This window comes from Boleophthalmus pectinirostris, unplaced genomic scaffold (assembly GCF_026225935.1).
Source record: "Boleophthalmus pectinirostris isolate CB_2022bp ecotype Guang Dong unplaced genomic scaffold, ASM2622593v1 HiC_scaffold_19, whole genome shotgun sequence".
NCBI lineage: Eukaryota > Metazoa > Chordata > Actinopteri > Gobiiformes > Gobiidae > Boleophthalmus > Boleophthalmus pectinirostris.
Window position 1 is genome coordinate 15,085,948 of NW_026571140.1, and position 15,666 is coordinate 15,101,613.

General features: G+C 37.9%; 1 protein-coding gene across 2 annotated transcripts in view; it reads right to left on the reverse strand.

Moving 5' to 3' along the window:
- The window catches only part of adamts18 (ADAM metallopeptidase with thrombospondin type 1 motif, 18), a 98,351-nt gene that overhangs the window by 51,657 nt on the left and 31,028 nt on the right, over window positions 1-15,666 (reverse strand). For both annotated transcript variants that reach the window (XM_055154635.1, XM_020941647.2), the window contains exons 4-5: window positions 4,232-4,502; window positions 922-1,136 (exon numbers count right to left, since the gene is read on the reverse strand). In XM_055154635.1, the coding sequence (XP_055010610.1) occupies window positions 922-1,136; window positions 4,232-4,502 (486 nt within the window). The remainder of the gene's footprint in view (window positions 1-921; window positions 1,137-4,231; window positions 4,503-15,666) is intronic.

The window sequence follows — 15,666 nt, forward strand, 5'->3', positions numbered from 1 at the left end:
ATGGATATATCATTCCTTCTGCTTTTATTACTCAAAAAAAAAAAATAAAAAATAGAAAAATAGGCATTCTGACTGTGAATAGGGCTGCCTTTCCACAGATCTGACCAGTATCATCATCTCAAAGCTCACAAAACTATTATGCATCTCTGTGTATCTGCTCTAAACTGCACCCACGAGACTACACCTCTACACCTACACCTTTCTGAACCATTTGAGTCCCGCCAACAGTAAAGAGGGGAATATATTTTATTTGTATAACTAAAATATAGAAACCATGCTTGAAAATGACCGTTAATTAAAAAAGAAAATAAATAAAAATTTTACAATTGTCCCTCAGATTATGACTGACCCACAATTGAGTCGAGAATGGACAATGTTACGTGCTTTTTTCACAATTTTATTTATACCAACCATCCCAACCCAGGTGTGTCACCCTATACAGACAGCGTGTAGGAAGCTTCAGTGTTTAGAAAAGCAGGTCTTTGTGTCTCGACGCTAGTGCGAAATGAAATGAAAATGAATTAGTGATGTTAAAATAGCTCTACAATCTGATGATCTTGCTTAGAAAAACAATGTACTTGTCATTAGATGTATTTTCATAAAGCTGTTTTGTTTTCTATTTTGAGTTTTAGGTTAGCATTAGCATTAGCATTAGCTAAATATCTACATTTATACACACAGAAGCTTCCTCCAGTGAAGTATTTTATCATCCTAAAGGTCTTAAAGTGCTGTCCACGGGTTACACATGGTTTATCATGGTAACCTGCTGTCCACTGTCTGATATTTAAATATGGATTTATTTTAGCGCGACTCTGCTAATTTCCAATACACAATGAATGGAGCAGGAAATGTGGATAACCGTCACTATCCAGGCGGCTCCGTGAACAGGGCCTATTCTATTTATTCTTTGTCCATCCTCACCATGTTCATGACAGTCAGTACGTAGGTGGTAACGTTGTCTCGGCCGTGTTTCTCCAGCATCTTTCTGTCTGCCACCACCAGGGTCTCCACGTTCAGGGAGCCCACCCGGTTGGACAGGATGGGCGATCTCTTTGCCCTCCCCGCCCCTTCCTCCCCGGGCACAGCAAACTCGTCCGGCATGATGAAGCGGTCCGCAGTGGGGGGCTTGGGAGCGTCTGGGTGGGCACACAGGGATGGGTGGAGGGAGGAGAGAGGATTACAGAGACAAAAGAAGAACAGAATGGTGAGTTTTAAGTCTTTCAGGGGTTTTGATCACAATATAAAAGAGGGATTTAGTGTAACAGTGTAGTTTGCAATATACAGGCTGTGTAACTTTTCTGGTGGAGGGTCCATCACCTGCTTGTTTATATGGATATGTCATTGCTCTGCCTGGAATGTTCCACAGCATTACATGAAACAGCTCTACCTTACATTTATTCAATTACAGGTGGTTTTGTAGCTCAAAAATACCTACAAAAACTGGTATTCTGACAGAGCTGGGGCGCCTCTCTGCACATCTGACCAGTAACTTCATCTGGTTTGGTCTTCATGAAGATAGAAAGGTTTAGGCAATGCACGTCTAATGGTGGCTTTAATTGATACTTTGCGATGACATCATGCTGGGGGTGTTCTACATGTCTACGGGTCTCTAATGGCGGAATGCTTAGGAGTTACTACGGCGACATTATGCACACTGCAAAAAAGATTTAAGATTGTCTGAAAACATATAATGGATTTGAACAACACTTTTTCAGGAGCCTGTGATCAATATACGCATTCACGGTACTGTTTGGGATTTCGATTTTCAACTAGACAGCTTGTAACTGTAACTTTTCTTTGCTTAACAGTTCATCTGTTCCAGCTATGTCAGACCATGTTAAAATAAAGCACAAATTCTAATAAAGCCTCAGACAGAGCAGAACCTACAATTAGCATCACAACTCCAGGGACTGTTGATGACATCAGCTGCAAAGTATCAATATCAATAATATTTGTAGTTTATTGTAGTTATATATGTATATAGCTGTAGGTTCCTCTTCCACTCCTTAGTTGGTCATAATAATAACAAATGATGGATGGAAGAAACATTTTTTGGGGAGTCAGTATTTATCATGGGTACATTTTCTTTGCTGTAGAGGTTTTCAGATTTGTTCTGCAATAAGATTTGAGTTGTAGAGCAGGGGTGTCAAACTCATTTTGGTCCGGGGGCCGTATCCAACCTACTTTGATCCCAAAGGGGCCGGATCAGAAAACTCATGGCATATAAACCCCAAAAATAACAATAGGTTCAAATATTTGTGCAGAGAAATGCAAATCTATTACAGAAATCTTTTTTAATTGATGAAATCTTTCTTTTACAAAATATTATAATATTATGAACAACCTGAAACTTTAAGAAAAATGCAATTTCAACACAATGTTTAACATTAACTTGTATGCAAATAGGAATAAGTCAATTTTTCTTGGAAAATCCTGCACTCGGCTCCACTTTTCTCATTTTGGTAATTTTGCCGATGAGGGTGTCACGGTCAACAGTCAAAACGATCGTCCTTTAAGAGATTTTGGAAAGAGACAAGTCTTCATTTGTGCTGCTCTGGTGGGAGGGGCCACGCACAGAGACGCTGGAAATGCTGCTATGATAAACACCGCAGAAAATAAACAATATTTTAATAGAAAATATAATTAAAATATTTTAGTACAAAATCAGCCAAGGGCCACATTAAAGGTCTTGGAGGGCCGGATCTGGCCCCCGGGCCTTATGTCTGACACCTGTGTTGTAGAGGGTTGAATAAATAAGTTCTATGACTCATTTACTAACTACCAAAAGGTTTCATTCTGCTCATTATTTATTTATTTATTGCAGCTCATTCTTTTTTCTAGTTTTCTGGGGCAATGACAGTGCTAATGATTGAGTCAACATCAGTGTTTTGTTTGATTTGTTTTGTTCTTTTTTGCAACCTTTCAGGAGCGCTGGGTAAGTTACAAGACATGATATTGGTCAGGATTACCTTGCTGCAAGATTTTGATATAAAAATCCCGAAATGTTTTTATGGAAAATACAAGGTATGTATGTTTCAAATATAAATCTGATTTTGTACCAAGGGGTCCAGTGCTAACTTAATTTGTTTCTCACATGTTTTCCTGAGCTGATACCTCTTGACTTTTTTCTCATTTTTCTTTTTTCTCTCTTTGTTATTATATTCTATTGTGATGAGTGAGATACTGTGTCCAAATAACTTCCTTTGTGGATCAATAAAGATTGTCCAAGTCTCAGTTCATTTAATGCATTGCACTTACATTGTACTTGATAATGGACAAAATGCACTTAAAAATCAACATGCAAAGAATGTCTAAAGCTATGTTAAAGTAGGTCAATAAATGTATATATTTATTGGCAGTACAGCTTTAGCAGTGGGAGTTTAATAAGTGTGATGGCTTTCCTGGCTCGTGCCGTGTGATAAGAGAACAGCTCAAGTGTCGAAAGGCCAGGAAATTCACTCCCTTACACTCACAGTTTCCTCCTTCCTCTGCTAAACAGGGAAAGTGAAACCATGAGACTGCCAAACGGGTGGAACTGAGTACAGCGTAACTGATACACTAAGTTGAATATGGGTTTAAAGAGGAAATGTTCCAACTAATTGCTTGAATAATAATATCAAAATGTTTCACAAACTTGGCATGTTAAGATGAATTTAAGACTATAATGTAACATAATGGACAATTATAGCAAAAATAGGGAGAGATTGTCAGTCAGCTTTGTAAGATTTTGCACCCTAATCCATGTTTGAGTGACGAAAACTTGTGATGAAAACTAAGAAATCTATTCTTAACCTTAACCTTGACCTGACTGTGAAAATATATTGTCAAAACAAAGTGACAGTTGTGTGGTAAAACTTGCCATAATGATTAATAATTCACGACAAAATATTCTATGTCTTTCAAACTCTTCAAAATCTGCCAGTAAACAGGGATAAGAAGTTACAGCCCATGAAATGACATAGCCAAATAAAAATACTTGCCATTGAAAAAGCACTTTTCTAATGTATAACAATATATGTGAACAACTAATGTATTAACCATGGTGAAATCTCCCATATGTTTTAAATATGTAGAAAACTATATGATCAGTGGAATCCAGCCAATTAGTGTTGTCCAATGTTTTATAGATTATGGTGCTGACTGAGAGGGACCATTTGCTTGTTTCAACAGACTCTACATTTGACTAGACAGATGTTAGAGAATTTGAGGTATAAAATGTTCCCTTACATACATTGCTTGCGGCGTCCACAGAAGTGCATCTTGTCTTGCTGGTCGTCATGGTGGTGGGGCTGATGGTGGTCATGGTGATATGGGCTGTCAGATCTGGAGGAATTGGCTGAAGACGGTGGTGCAGATCTGCGGTTTATAATGTGTTCCGCTGAGCGCTTGTAGACCACATGAGGGTGATGGCCTTCCGGGGCATTGTAGTTGTGCTTTTGAGCCAAGTGGTCTGGGAGTGGTGAGATCAAGTACTCCTCCTGAGATATCCGGATCAAACCTGACTGAAAGCAAAAACACAAGGAAGTAAGATTATTAACAGTAAGATAACACTAAGATTCTGATGCAGATGTTGTAACCATGTAATATGTAGGGTCGATGGTGTTTTAGTTAAGGATGCGCGGATCCAGCCTTTTCAGCTCCAATATCGATCCCGATACTATGGCTTTAAGTATCTGCCAATACCCGGCATCAACCAATAACCAGTGCACGGAGTAAAAATATTGTATGACAAAATGTGTGATGTAGCTCTTCTTTATCTCTCAGGTAATTACAAAACTACTTTGTATTAAAAGCTCAAACATAATGAGAATTTCTTGACCAACTATGACTAGTAAATAATAGGGGTGTAATGGTACATGCATTTGTGCTGAACCGTTTCAGTACGGGACGTTCAGTTCGGTGCGCGGCTGTGCACAAGTGAGTTTGCACAATTTGTGTGTGTTTACATTCTGCCACTACACGTGCAGTTACACAGAAGGCTTGGTTCATTAATATTCACGAGGGAACTCTTCCATGATTGAGGTGGCAGTGTTTCCCACAGTGCTTTATAGTTAGAGAATTGTTGCAAAACTATGGTTTTCACCCCTTTCCTCACTTTAGCTTTTCATTGGCATGGAATTTATTTTATTTTCCTGTTTTTAAAATGTTAAAACAAATTAATACATTTAATAAAAGCACAAATAAACAACAAGCAAATGGTTTTACATTTTGTTTCCATACTGTACCGAAAATGAACCGAACTGTGACCTCACAACCGGGGTACGTACCAAACTGTGATTTTTGTGTACCCTTATACCCCTAGTAAATAGTCTTATTACATCAATTTATATGTCCAACCAGGATATCAGGAGAATCTGTATTTTTAACAGATACACAATCCAGCTAATTTTCATTGATCAGTGACAATATTTAATATTGGTATCGGTGCATCTCAAGTCATAGTCAAACAAAATTTGTTTTAGTCGACTAATTATTTTATTTCAATTATTAAGGATTAATATGGGACAATAGTATAAAGGAGAAGTATTGGTATTTTTTGGCATTTTTTGTATTTGAATATAGTGACATATAGTAATATATACTCGGGATCCAGAAGCTTGATCTATCTTTATAAATGCATTGTTTCCTAGTACTTTTTTTGGATGAATGGTTGTTTTTGCATGAACTCCTGTGCAGGTGTAGTCTTGTGAGTGCACTCTGGGTCATATAGACATACGTAATCATTTTGAGAGCTTTGGCCACATTACTAGAGCAGCTTGATTAGGGAAAAGAATCCATCAAGATAATTTTGATCATACTTAAAATCATGACTATTTGAAACAATTATTCATGCACTGGCCAACATTAACCTATAGAAAAAACATAAACTTATCAATCATTAGTAATGTTTTCTGATTCATAGCTTTTAAAAACACTACACTATTGATTAGACAGTTGGCTTTGCACCAGTATGTTATTGTTTTTCTTGAATTATACAACTTTTTCTGTTTGGAGAAAATATTCTATTATGAATAAATTTTTATCTTTTTTCTAATATTTCCAAAATAATCTGACACAAACTCTCTGTACCATTCCTAAGACTGTTGTATACTAAAGAAAACATCAGCATCGGAAGGTCTACCACCTCTAGGTACATCTATATAAATTTCAATCAATTAAGACACCTACTATTATTATTATTAACTATTCTGATTAGATCTAGACATAGATATATCGTATCTGCTATCGGCCGTAAATCTCCAGCACAGGCCAATATTTTGTTGGGCCAACCAGCTGCATAAAGACTACACACAGAGCTTTATTTGAACACTTCAGCTCTGAAAGGGCACGGCAAAAAATATGACTACACTGCTCTCTTATATGTCTGCAGTAAAAAAAAGTCTTGAGTGAGTTTGTAGTCAATTTAAAGTACAGAATATGGGGAAAATAATCTAAATAACCCTAACATATTGGCTCAAAAATATCAGAAGAGCTGGATTCTAAATAATCAGTATTAGCCTTGGCCACAAAAAAATATAAAAAATTCTACTCCCATTTTTGGTATGTCTATATTCTAGTATATTTATTTATACATACAAACATCGCAAAAAGATCTAAATACCTCATAAAGTTGACATTTTGGCGTTGTGACCCCAGTTGACCTCATAAACTTACACACGGAGCAACTCGAGCTCAAACATTCCGTCTGACCACAACAGGCCACTTAATTCAGCCCTTCAGCCGCCGAATGTACACAAAATAGCTGTGCAATCAATCATACGCACCCACACATACATGGAAACGCACTGCGCCTATGGACGTTATTAAAAACACTCCCCATCCTCCGACCCAGTGACACGTTGACCCCAGTCTATGTTTATACACGCTATCTACATGCCTAGCAACGGACTGAAGTGTGCATGTATGTCTGTAACGCTTGACCCCTTTCCCCCAGAACAGCAGGTGGCAAAATAAACAGACTCCACAAAAGCGAGGCGATGGCAAGGACTTTGTTGTCAAAACAGAGCCGGGGATGACGGGCAGGCGGCCATCACCAACTCTACATCTACGCCTTCATCTGTCCGCTGTCCTCTCCTCTGCTCCGACTACGGGGAAAATATCGAATGCCGATTTTTAGAACAAATGTTGATATAAGGGTCGCGATTTATGTTTTAATAAAAAGATTCTGGTGAAAGTTCACATCTTAAATAAGTCCGAATGAGTTGAGGAAAAGGCTGAAATATGAACTAACAAACGAATGCAAGCATCACATTTCAGGACACGTTTGGGTAACTACAGGATCAGCAGTTTGTCTTTTATTGAGAATCAAACTAAATAGCAGCTTTTGTGATTATCTAACATTTAATGTTGTCATGATACTAAAATTTTAAACTTGAGTTCAAAACTAAGGAATAGACTTGATGCTCGAAAACAGTTCCCATGCCACCAACATTAAATTGTAGTAGTGTATTTTTTGGATTATAAGTTGCAGTTTTTTCATGGTTTGGGTGGTCCTGTGACTTACACTCCGGTGCGACTTATATATTTCACACTGACAGCCGCCAGAAGGCGATCTTGTGTGTCAGTATCTGCTACTATTATTACTCCTGTACCACTGTCATTTTGCACCCTACTGCGCATGTCTCCTGCAGAAAAAGCCTCTGTCCTGCTGCAGATAGTGAACTATTCTGCCGAAAATGGTAATCAAGCAGCAGAAAGAAAGTTTGGAGTGAGCGAGGCACTGGCGGAAAGCGGGGATGAGTACACAACTTCACCAGAACAGGGAGGTGCACCATGCAACTTTCCTGAAGTTATTGGATGGATCAACAAGGTCTGGACTTCAGTGATAACCAAAACCATCCTGTCAGGATTCAGAAAGCCGGAAGTCTGATGACAGCTATACAGAAGAGGAAGTGGTAGTCCATTTACCTCCAGAGGTCGCTCAGTTGCTCAGAAATGAGACTGAGGATGAATAATTCAATGGATTTACTGATCTGGAGTGAGATAAAGAGTTTGGTAAACTTATATTATGTTTATGCTATAGTTATCTGAATAACTGTTCATATGTTACATTAACATTTTAACGTCTATTCAGCCTGTTGTTCTCTATTCTATTGTTATTACTATAACTTGCCTTTCAAGATGAAATGTTGGTTCCTAGTCTCTGATTTTATAAAATACATTTTCCCCAAAAAGTGCGACTTATATATGTTTTTTTCTTCTTCATTACACATTTTTTATCTGGTGCGACTTATAGTCCAGAAAGTATGGTACTTTCTTTTATATTACCATGTGGTCTTATGTCTGTGTAATCCCTCAGTCGTTCAGGTAGGTTCCATAGCGGTCCATGGGGGACTATGTGGTCTTGTTTTGATACAGCTCAAGATCATTCTAAAGCTATTTAGAAAAGGTTAATTTCTTGTTCATTTCTTCTTCATAGTTGCTCAAAAGAATATCTGTCTTCCACACTAGTTTTACTATGAATTCGTATCTGATTTCGGATACTTTTTACAACCTTACTGGCAACCCTATCTCCAAGCATCCCTCCCTTCCTTGACCACCCCAGCTGCCAGCACGTATCAACTCATAATTTATCATGTATTCTCCCATCCATCTTCCTCAGTGTGAAGGGAAGCGTACTGTCTCACTCCATTATTTTGACTACAAGCAAGTCCACACGGTCCAATGCGAGGGAGGTGCTGTCTTCTACTCTGGCAACGCTTTCAAGCAGTAAGTATTAATACCTGCCAAAATAACCTTGAGTGAGATACCTGACAGCTGCTCCTACCTGCTCTGCACAGGGTTGCCAGATTTTCAGAGAGAAACAAGCGACCAAGCCCTATAAAAAGAGCCTAAAATGACTAGTTAAATGTTGTGCATCACAGCTGAAGAAGCACTAATGACGTGCACATTTAACATTAAAGGTACTACATTACACAAAATTGACTCTTGTGAGCTTTAAGCCATTTCATGATGTTGTTACTTTATCAAAACATACACTGAGTAATCCTTTCTCGTTTAGTCTGTCAACATCTCCAAACGCAAAATGCTCTGTTCCACCTTGTGACATCATGAGGCATTTAATAACACTTTTAAAACATTAACAGCTTGTATGTCATTAACACAGACTTGTGAAAGGGTCAGTGGGAGAAAAAAATGCAACCCAATTACAAGTGACTTTTCAAAACAAAGAAGCTGAAAGTCGCTAGACATGGCAACTTGGGGCAATTCAGTAAAAGAATAAAAAATGTTCTCAAGATTGCATTTTGACACTCCTTATCTGTTATGATCTCAGTAGAGAGGTGAAACCAAGTTTTAAGTCTCAAGTAAGTCTCAAGTCTTTGACCTCAAGTTCGGGTCAAGTCCCAAGTCAAATACAGGCAAGTCCAAGTCGAGTCTCGTGTCACTGGCCCATAAGTCCAAGTCCAAGTTGTCTGCTTTGAGCTTCAAGTCATTTCAAGTTTTTAAACCAAAGTACCAAATATAGCTTTGATTTTTGCTATTTATATGACTAAAAATAAATTGTACTTATAAAGTCATAGTATATTTATATATGAGTATTTAAGAGTATGGAAGAGTTGTAGAAAAAAAATATCTTGACAATATCTTAGAATGAATCATTACAGTCAGAATAGAAGGAATTCAGATTTAAAAGTGTTTCTCAAGTCTTCTCAAGTCACAGGCCTCAAGTCCGAGTCAAGTCCCAAGTCAATGACCTTCAAGTCCAAGTCGAGTCCCAAATCTTAGTCCATTTTATCAAGTCAAGGCTCAAGTCCTAAAAATAGTGACTCAAGTCTGACTCGAGTCCAAGTCATGACTTCAAAGACCCCACCTCTGTCTCAGTTTGTATCTGTCCTAAACTGCACTCAAAAGCCCACAACTGCATGGGAGTCCATGCAAAAAATGTATACAGAGATACTAAGAAACAGTGTATTTATATTTAAAAAGGCAGATTAAACTCATGACTCACTTACATACCTTCAGCTAACTCATTCCATGCCTTCTGCTTTCTGCTGTTTTCCCAAATAAATCATTATAATCTAAACAAAACAAAAAATCTATTGACTAATACAAATCTTGGTTCACAAAGACACCAACTAAACGATTAAGTGCCTGCAGGTCTAACCTGCTCTATACTACATGTGGATACTGCAAAGAAAATATCCACCACCATGCGTGAAGAAAAATATATCAAAGATGGAGAGATTAGGAGGTTACTTGGCAAACTGTGCACTTTAGCTGCTCAGAATCAGTTGGAATCCAAACAGAGCGATGAGGGGTCAGAGGAGGTGTCTCTCATCAGCCCACACGGCTGTCTTTTCTAGTTTAGCTGTCTTTTCATCTGACTGCAAATGTTTGGCCATTTGCAACGGTGTTAGCAAACTAAACCCAGTGTGAAGAGAGCACGCTGTCCAATATCGTATTAGACCATGACTGTTTTATGATGATGGAACAATGGAATATTTGACAGCCAAAGGCATGTAGTACAAGCACATACAGATGCTCAAAACGCTTTATAATTGGATACAGGTATGCTATAATATTGAAATATTGATGTACATCATGATACTAAATTTGTTACCTGACCAGCCAGAACCACACACTCTGACAAAACTTCACAAAGACGAGTGGATCTGCAGCCGTATCCTGTCTCCCTGATTTCAGAGGGCATGACTGACAGGCAGATTGACCAATCAGAGAGATGCATGTTCCTTTCACATCAAAAACAAACATGGCTGCTGACACATAAAAAAAGGAGACAAATTTGACTCAAGACTCAAGAAAAAAAGAATCACCAATCGAAGCAACACTATTACTTATTTCAGGTCAAAGAAGTTATATATTTTGTTCTGAATATCACGAGATATTTTCGAGAGGAGACGTCTTCTGCATTTGAGACACATGCTACAAATTTGAGACTGTATAGTTGGATCATCCAAAATGTTGACAATTTTTGGAAAATTTTTCACAGTCAGTGGTTCGGTTGCAGTTTCTTATGGAGTCAAACAGAATGGAGAAGGGACTGGCTGGTCAGACAACTACACTTGTGATGCAGTATCTTTATAAATTTTGCACAATAGAGGTTGCTAAAATGTGTTTGGTTCTTAAAAAAGAGAGCAATATATCACAGAGTATAATGTGTAATATATCACCATAATGTGATAATATCGTATTGCGAGCCATGTATCGAGTATCGTACTGAATCATGACATGATATGCAATGGTTTCATTTTGACCCTAAGAGCCGGTTTTACAATATACCTGTACTGAGCCACGACACTTTTTACAGCTTTAGTACAAATAGATATAATTAGCAGGGAGATGACTGCCTGCCCAAATAAACTTCTCTTCTTAAAAACATATTCTTTGGGACATTTTGTTCAAGCTAATCAAAGTATTGGCTCCGTGATATTGAGGGTTCACATTTTGTACAGGCATAATTATGAGCGAAAGCTAGACTTACACAGAAGAAGAACACAGTGTGGAAAAACAGTTAGACAGAAGCAGGAAATGTCATTACACACTTTTATGAGGTATTAACCGCTAACACACAACATATTTAGCTCACCATGTTACCTTTTATTGTTTTGGAAATGCTATATTTGCCAAAAACGTGTAAACGAAATATTCATTTTCATATTTGATGCTCTGATTCGCATCTCACTTTCCTCTCTGCACTAAGTTACAAGCCCTTTGGAGCATTATTACAAACAATAATGAAGATGTTTGCACATCTTATCAGGTTTGTGAAGTTGTTTTGTACAGTTTAGTATCATGCTTTTGTATATTTATGGAGAACTGTCACGTGGGAGCATGGATGACGTAGGTTTGATGGCTGGGTTTGAAGAGGGCCCAGGAGAGATCGCTAAATCACTGAAACATGCATGGATGACATCTAAAAATGTAAATCTAAAAAAATATATATCACATAATAATAGTAATTGAAGGATCCATTAGTCATGAACAGGCATGGTGCTTATACAGAATATTCTTTCAACTTTGATTGCATTTTCTCAACTGAAAGCCCAAATTAAATTCACTTTAAGACATGCTCAAAACTCGCTTTCTTTCTAAGTCTACCAAAATATCCACTCACATCTCCCAGTCTCTTTAGGAGCCCGGGCGGTTTAACTCTCGGAAGGCCGCATCTTTTAGTTGTTTCTGTATAAACTCCAGCCCCTTTCAAGGTTCCCAACCATGATATTATACTGCAAATGAGTAAGTGCTTACATGAGGCTAAAGACTAGGCCAGAGCAGTGAGAAGCCCCAAGCTGGTGATTAGGGGCCTAAGAAGGAGCACATCTGCACACAGGATCACATGAGCGCAGTGTGTGGTGAGAGGGAGAAATATCATAGAGAAGGGCCCCAAGGCGTACAACTTATTCAACAGAATCACTATCTGAATAATTACAGTTTGCACAAGAGAATTATGTGTCTTTAGAATGGGCTTAGAAATGGCTGGAGATGGTAATTTGGGATTTTGGATCAGAGGATGGCACAGTAGGCAGGAGCCAGGCAGAAATTAAAGGGAAGTCTTGGATTTCTATTGCTTTAAAGTGATTACTTTTAAATTATTAAGTTGCACTGGAGTAGATGAAAATGTGACTGTGTGCAGGGATTAAGTGCATATTTATGTAGTAGTACTAATAGTAGTAGTAGCACTAGTACTAGTAGTAGTGGTAGCAACTAGATCTAATGTTGTAATTGTTTTGAAAATCTTTTTATTCTTTCTCTTCTGGGATTGCACCATAGACTGTATATATAAATGGGCATAGCTAACCCACTAACTGCCACTTTCTAAATAGGAACTGAGCATGGGGGCACTTCCTGCTTCATTGATTCCAGCCCCAATTCATTTTTTATTGAGAAAACATTGCCCCTCTCTCTGTAACTGCTGCTGTTCAGCTCATCATTTTGGTCTTAAAATGTTCATATTAACCCACTCTACATGATCCTGATGAGTGGGCGAGTAAGGTGGGTTGGCCATCCTCAGAGCAGCCTGGACTCCCTGTACTCTAGACAGTTACAGAGGATGTCCCAGAGAATTATAAAAGACGTGCAACATCCACTAAATTCAGAGTTTCTGCTGCTTCCCTCTGGTCAGAAGCTTTTAGTCCCAAGATCTGGAACGAATCGTTTTAAAAGGAGGTTCATTCCAGCTACTATCATACTTATGAATAAATTGTAATCTATTTAGCTATTGATTTTAGTGCATTGTCTTGGAAAAATCGTGTGTTTTTATATATTGTGTTTATAGCCAAGCGTGATGGATGAATTTAACTGTTTATGGAACAAACCATTCTGCACTGGAGTACTGTAACACTTTATTTTGTAATTGTGTTTTTGTATGTGTTTATTGTATATAATGTGAATGAATGAAATCTGAAACATGGGACCTGCCTCTCCAATCTGCAAAACAAATTTACCTACGGGTACGAATAAAGCAACCGAACCTGTCATCTTGGTGTTTTTATTTCACTATATTGTCTTTAAATAAATCCCCATTCCTAATATGGAACTGACACCAAATTCATCCCTATAACTGCTAGCCTCTGTGAGCTTCATTCACTCCCTTAGTCCACTTCTTTGTCAAGTCTATGGTTCATTTCCAATTGCACAGGTAAATCTCACCCACACAAGCTGATAATTTATGATGAAGATAATTCTTTTGTTAGTTATTTGTTAGTTTTAGTGAAAATGTTGCTTTTTGGTGCATGCATATTTAATTTGATGTGGATGTTGAGTTTGCCTATGGTCTGGTATGGAGCTAATGGATTCTTATTCATTATTTAATTGGGAAAGATTTGGAATCAGGAAAAAAATTGCTATCTCATTTTCAAGGGAGTTGCTGCCTGGGAGTTAAACCCAGGACCTTCTTGTTGCTAAGCACTTCACACTATGCCGATTAAATGCTATCTATTAAATCCAAGTCCTCATCTGGTAGTTTTTGTTTATTTTCTTTTTGTCTGCAGAAATATTACGCTGACCATAAATACTCGACAAGCTGTCACAGAATGTTACTGTTACTTATCTTGCATATTAACATATCTGCATAGGTTTGCATGTCACATTAAAAGTATAGAGATCTAAGTTGTCATGGATGTGAATACCAGATGTGGACTTAACAAGCTGAATTATCCAGAGGAGCATGAGCCAGATTGAAATGCAAAAAAGTCCGAAGGTGATTAAAGACAGACTGGAGACTTTGTGTTCTAATGATCAGACCTGTAATGTGTCAATAGCCCAAAGCACTACTATCATTATCAGAATCACTAATTGTGTTTGAACAACCTACTGACACCATTTACACACAACTGGGGGCAGTGCAGATTTGGGAGTGTAAAAGAGGAAAACTGATGGAGCTTTTGTCAGTGAAGCCGCTGGGTACAGTCCTACTCGTTATCCCATGTAGGCACAGCAGGGGGCAGAGGGCTACTCCCACCACAGCCCTTACAAATGGAAAATGTCCTCTATTCAACAGACCGTAATTACACTTTAACTAGGTTACATTGTACTTCCGGGGTTTTGTAAGTGGACTTAAAAAATCAATACTAAGATACAAAGATAGGAATGATCTTGAAGTTTGTCAGAAATATAATGACCATGTGGTAAAATTAAAGGTCCACTATGAAACGTTTCTGATGGAGGGTCCACCTCATGCTTGTCTTCATTTGCCTGGAATGTTCCACAGAATGGCATTAAACACGTCTTTTAAATGAAGACAACTACTGCCATCCTCAGGTCAAATCTGTTCACTTTGTAGAACATCAATACATCTTTTGTTACTTAAAAATGATTAAAAACTATTTAATTGTGATCAAAATTGAACATGTCTTTAAAGATCATTAAAGAAGGGTGTGCAAAGTCCACTTACATCTAAGGATGCAACGATACAGATATTGGTATCAAATATCAGCGCCAATACTCGAGAAATTAGCTGGTTCGCATGTCAGTTCCATCATATCAGTTCAGATGATATCCTGATTCGGCCTTTAATTGGATGTAATTGGATAACTGATTTAGGCCTAGAATGTCTCATAATGTTTGAAGATTCATACATACAAAGCTCTTCTGTATTTAATAAATAAATAAACATAACACAATTGGATCACTTGTGTAATAGGTTAGCTCTGTTTTAAGGAAATAAGTGCCATTTTCTATCCCTACACTAGTATTTTTTTATATCTTACATTTTTAAGTAAAAATATTGATATATGTATCAGGACTGAAAAAGCTGGATCTGTGCATCTCTATCTACATCTTTGATATCATTAAATAGAAAACCAGGGTGGACCATTTTATGTTCTTTTGTGCTCCTTGAATTTCCAAGTAAAGGAACTACAGTCCCACTTTGTTGTAATACATTTGGGTACCAGACCTTGCACTACCAATCCAGGACAAACAAACCCAACCACATTGCCCCCACATTGTTTTCTATACAGCAAATTATGTTTAGTTGGTGATTTAAAACTGGGCTTGTAAAAAAAACTGTATCCATAAAGGTCAGATGTAATAAAATCTAAAAAAGGCCATCCAGATTCCAGACTATAGGGTCCCAGGCACCTCCGCTCTGGAGAATGTATCCCAGCCCGCGGTGACAATAGTGGGTCAGGTTTGATGCATGGGCTTTGTTTGCCAAAGTTGCAGCATCCACTTGAAGACTTCAACACCAGCCATTACTCTTGT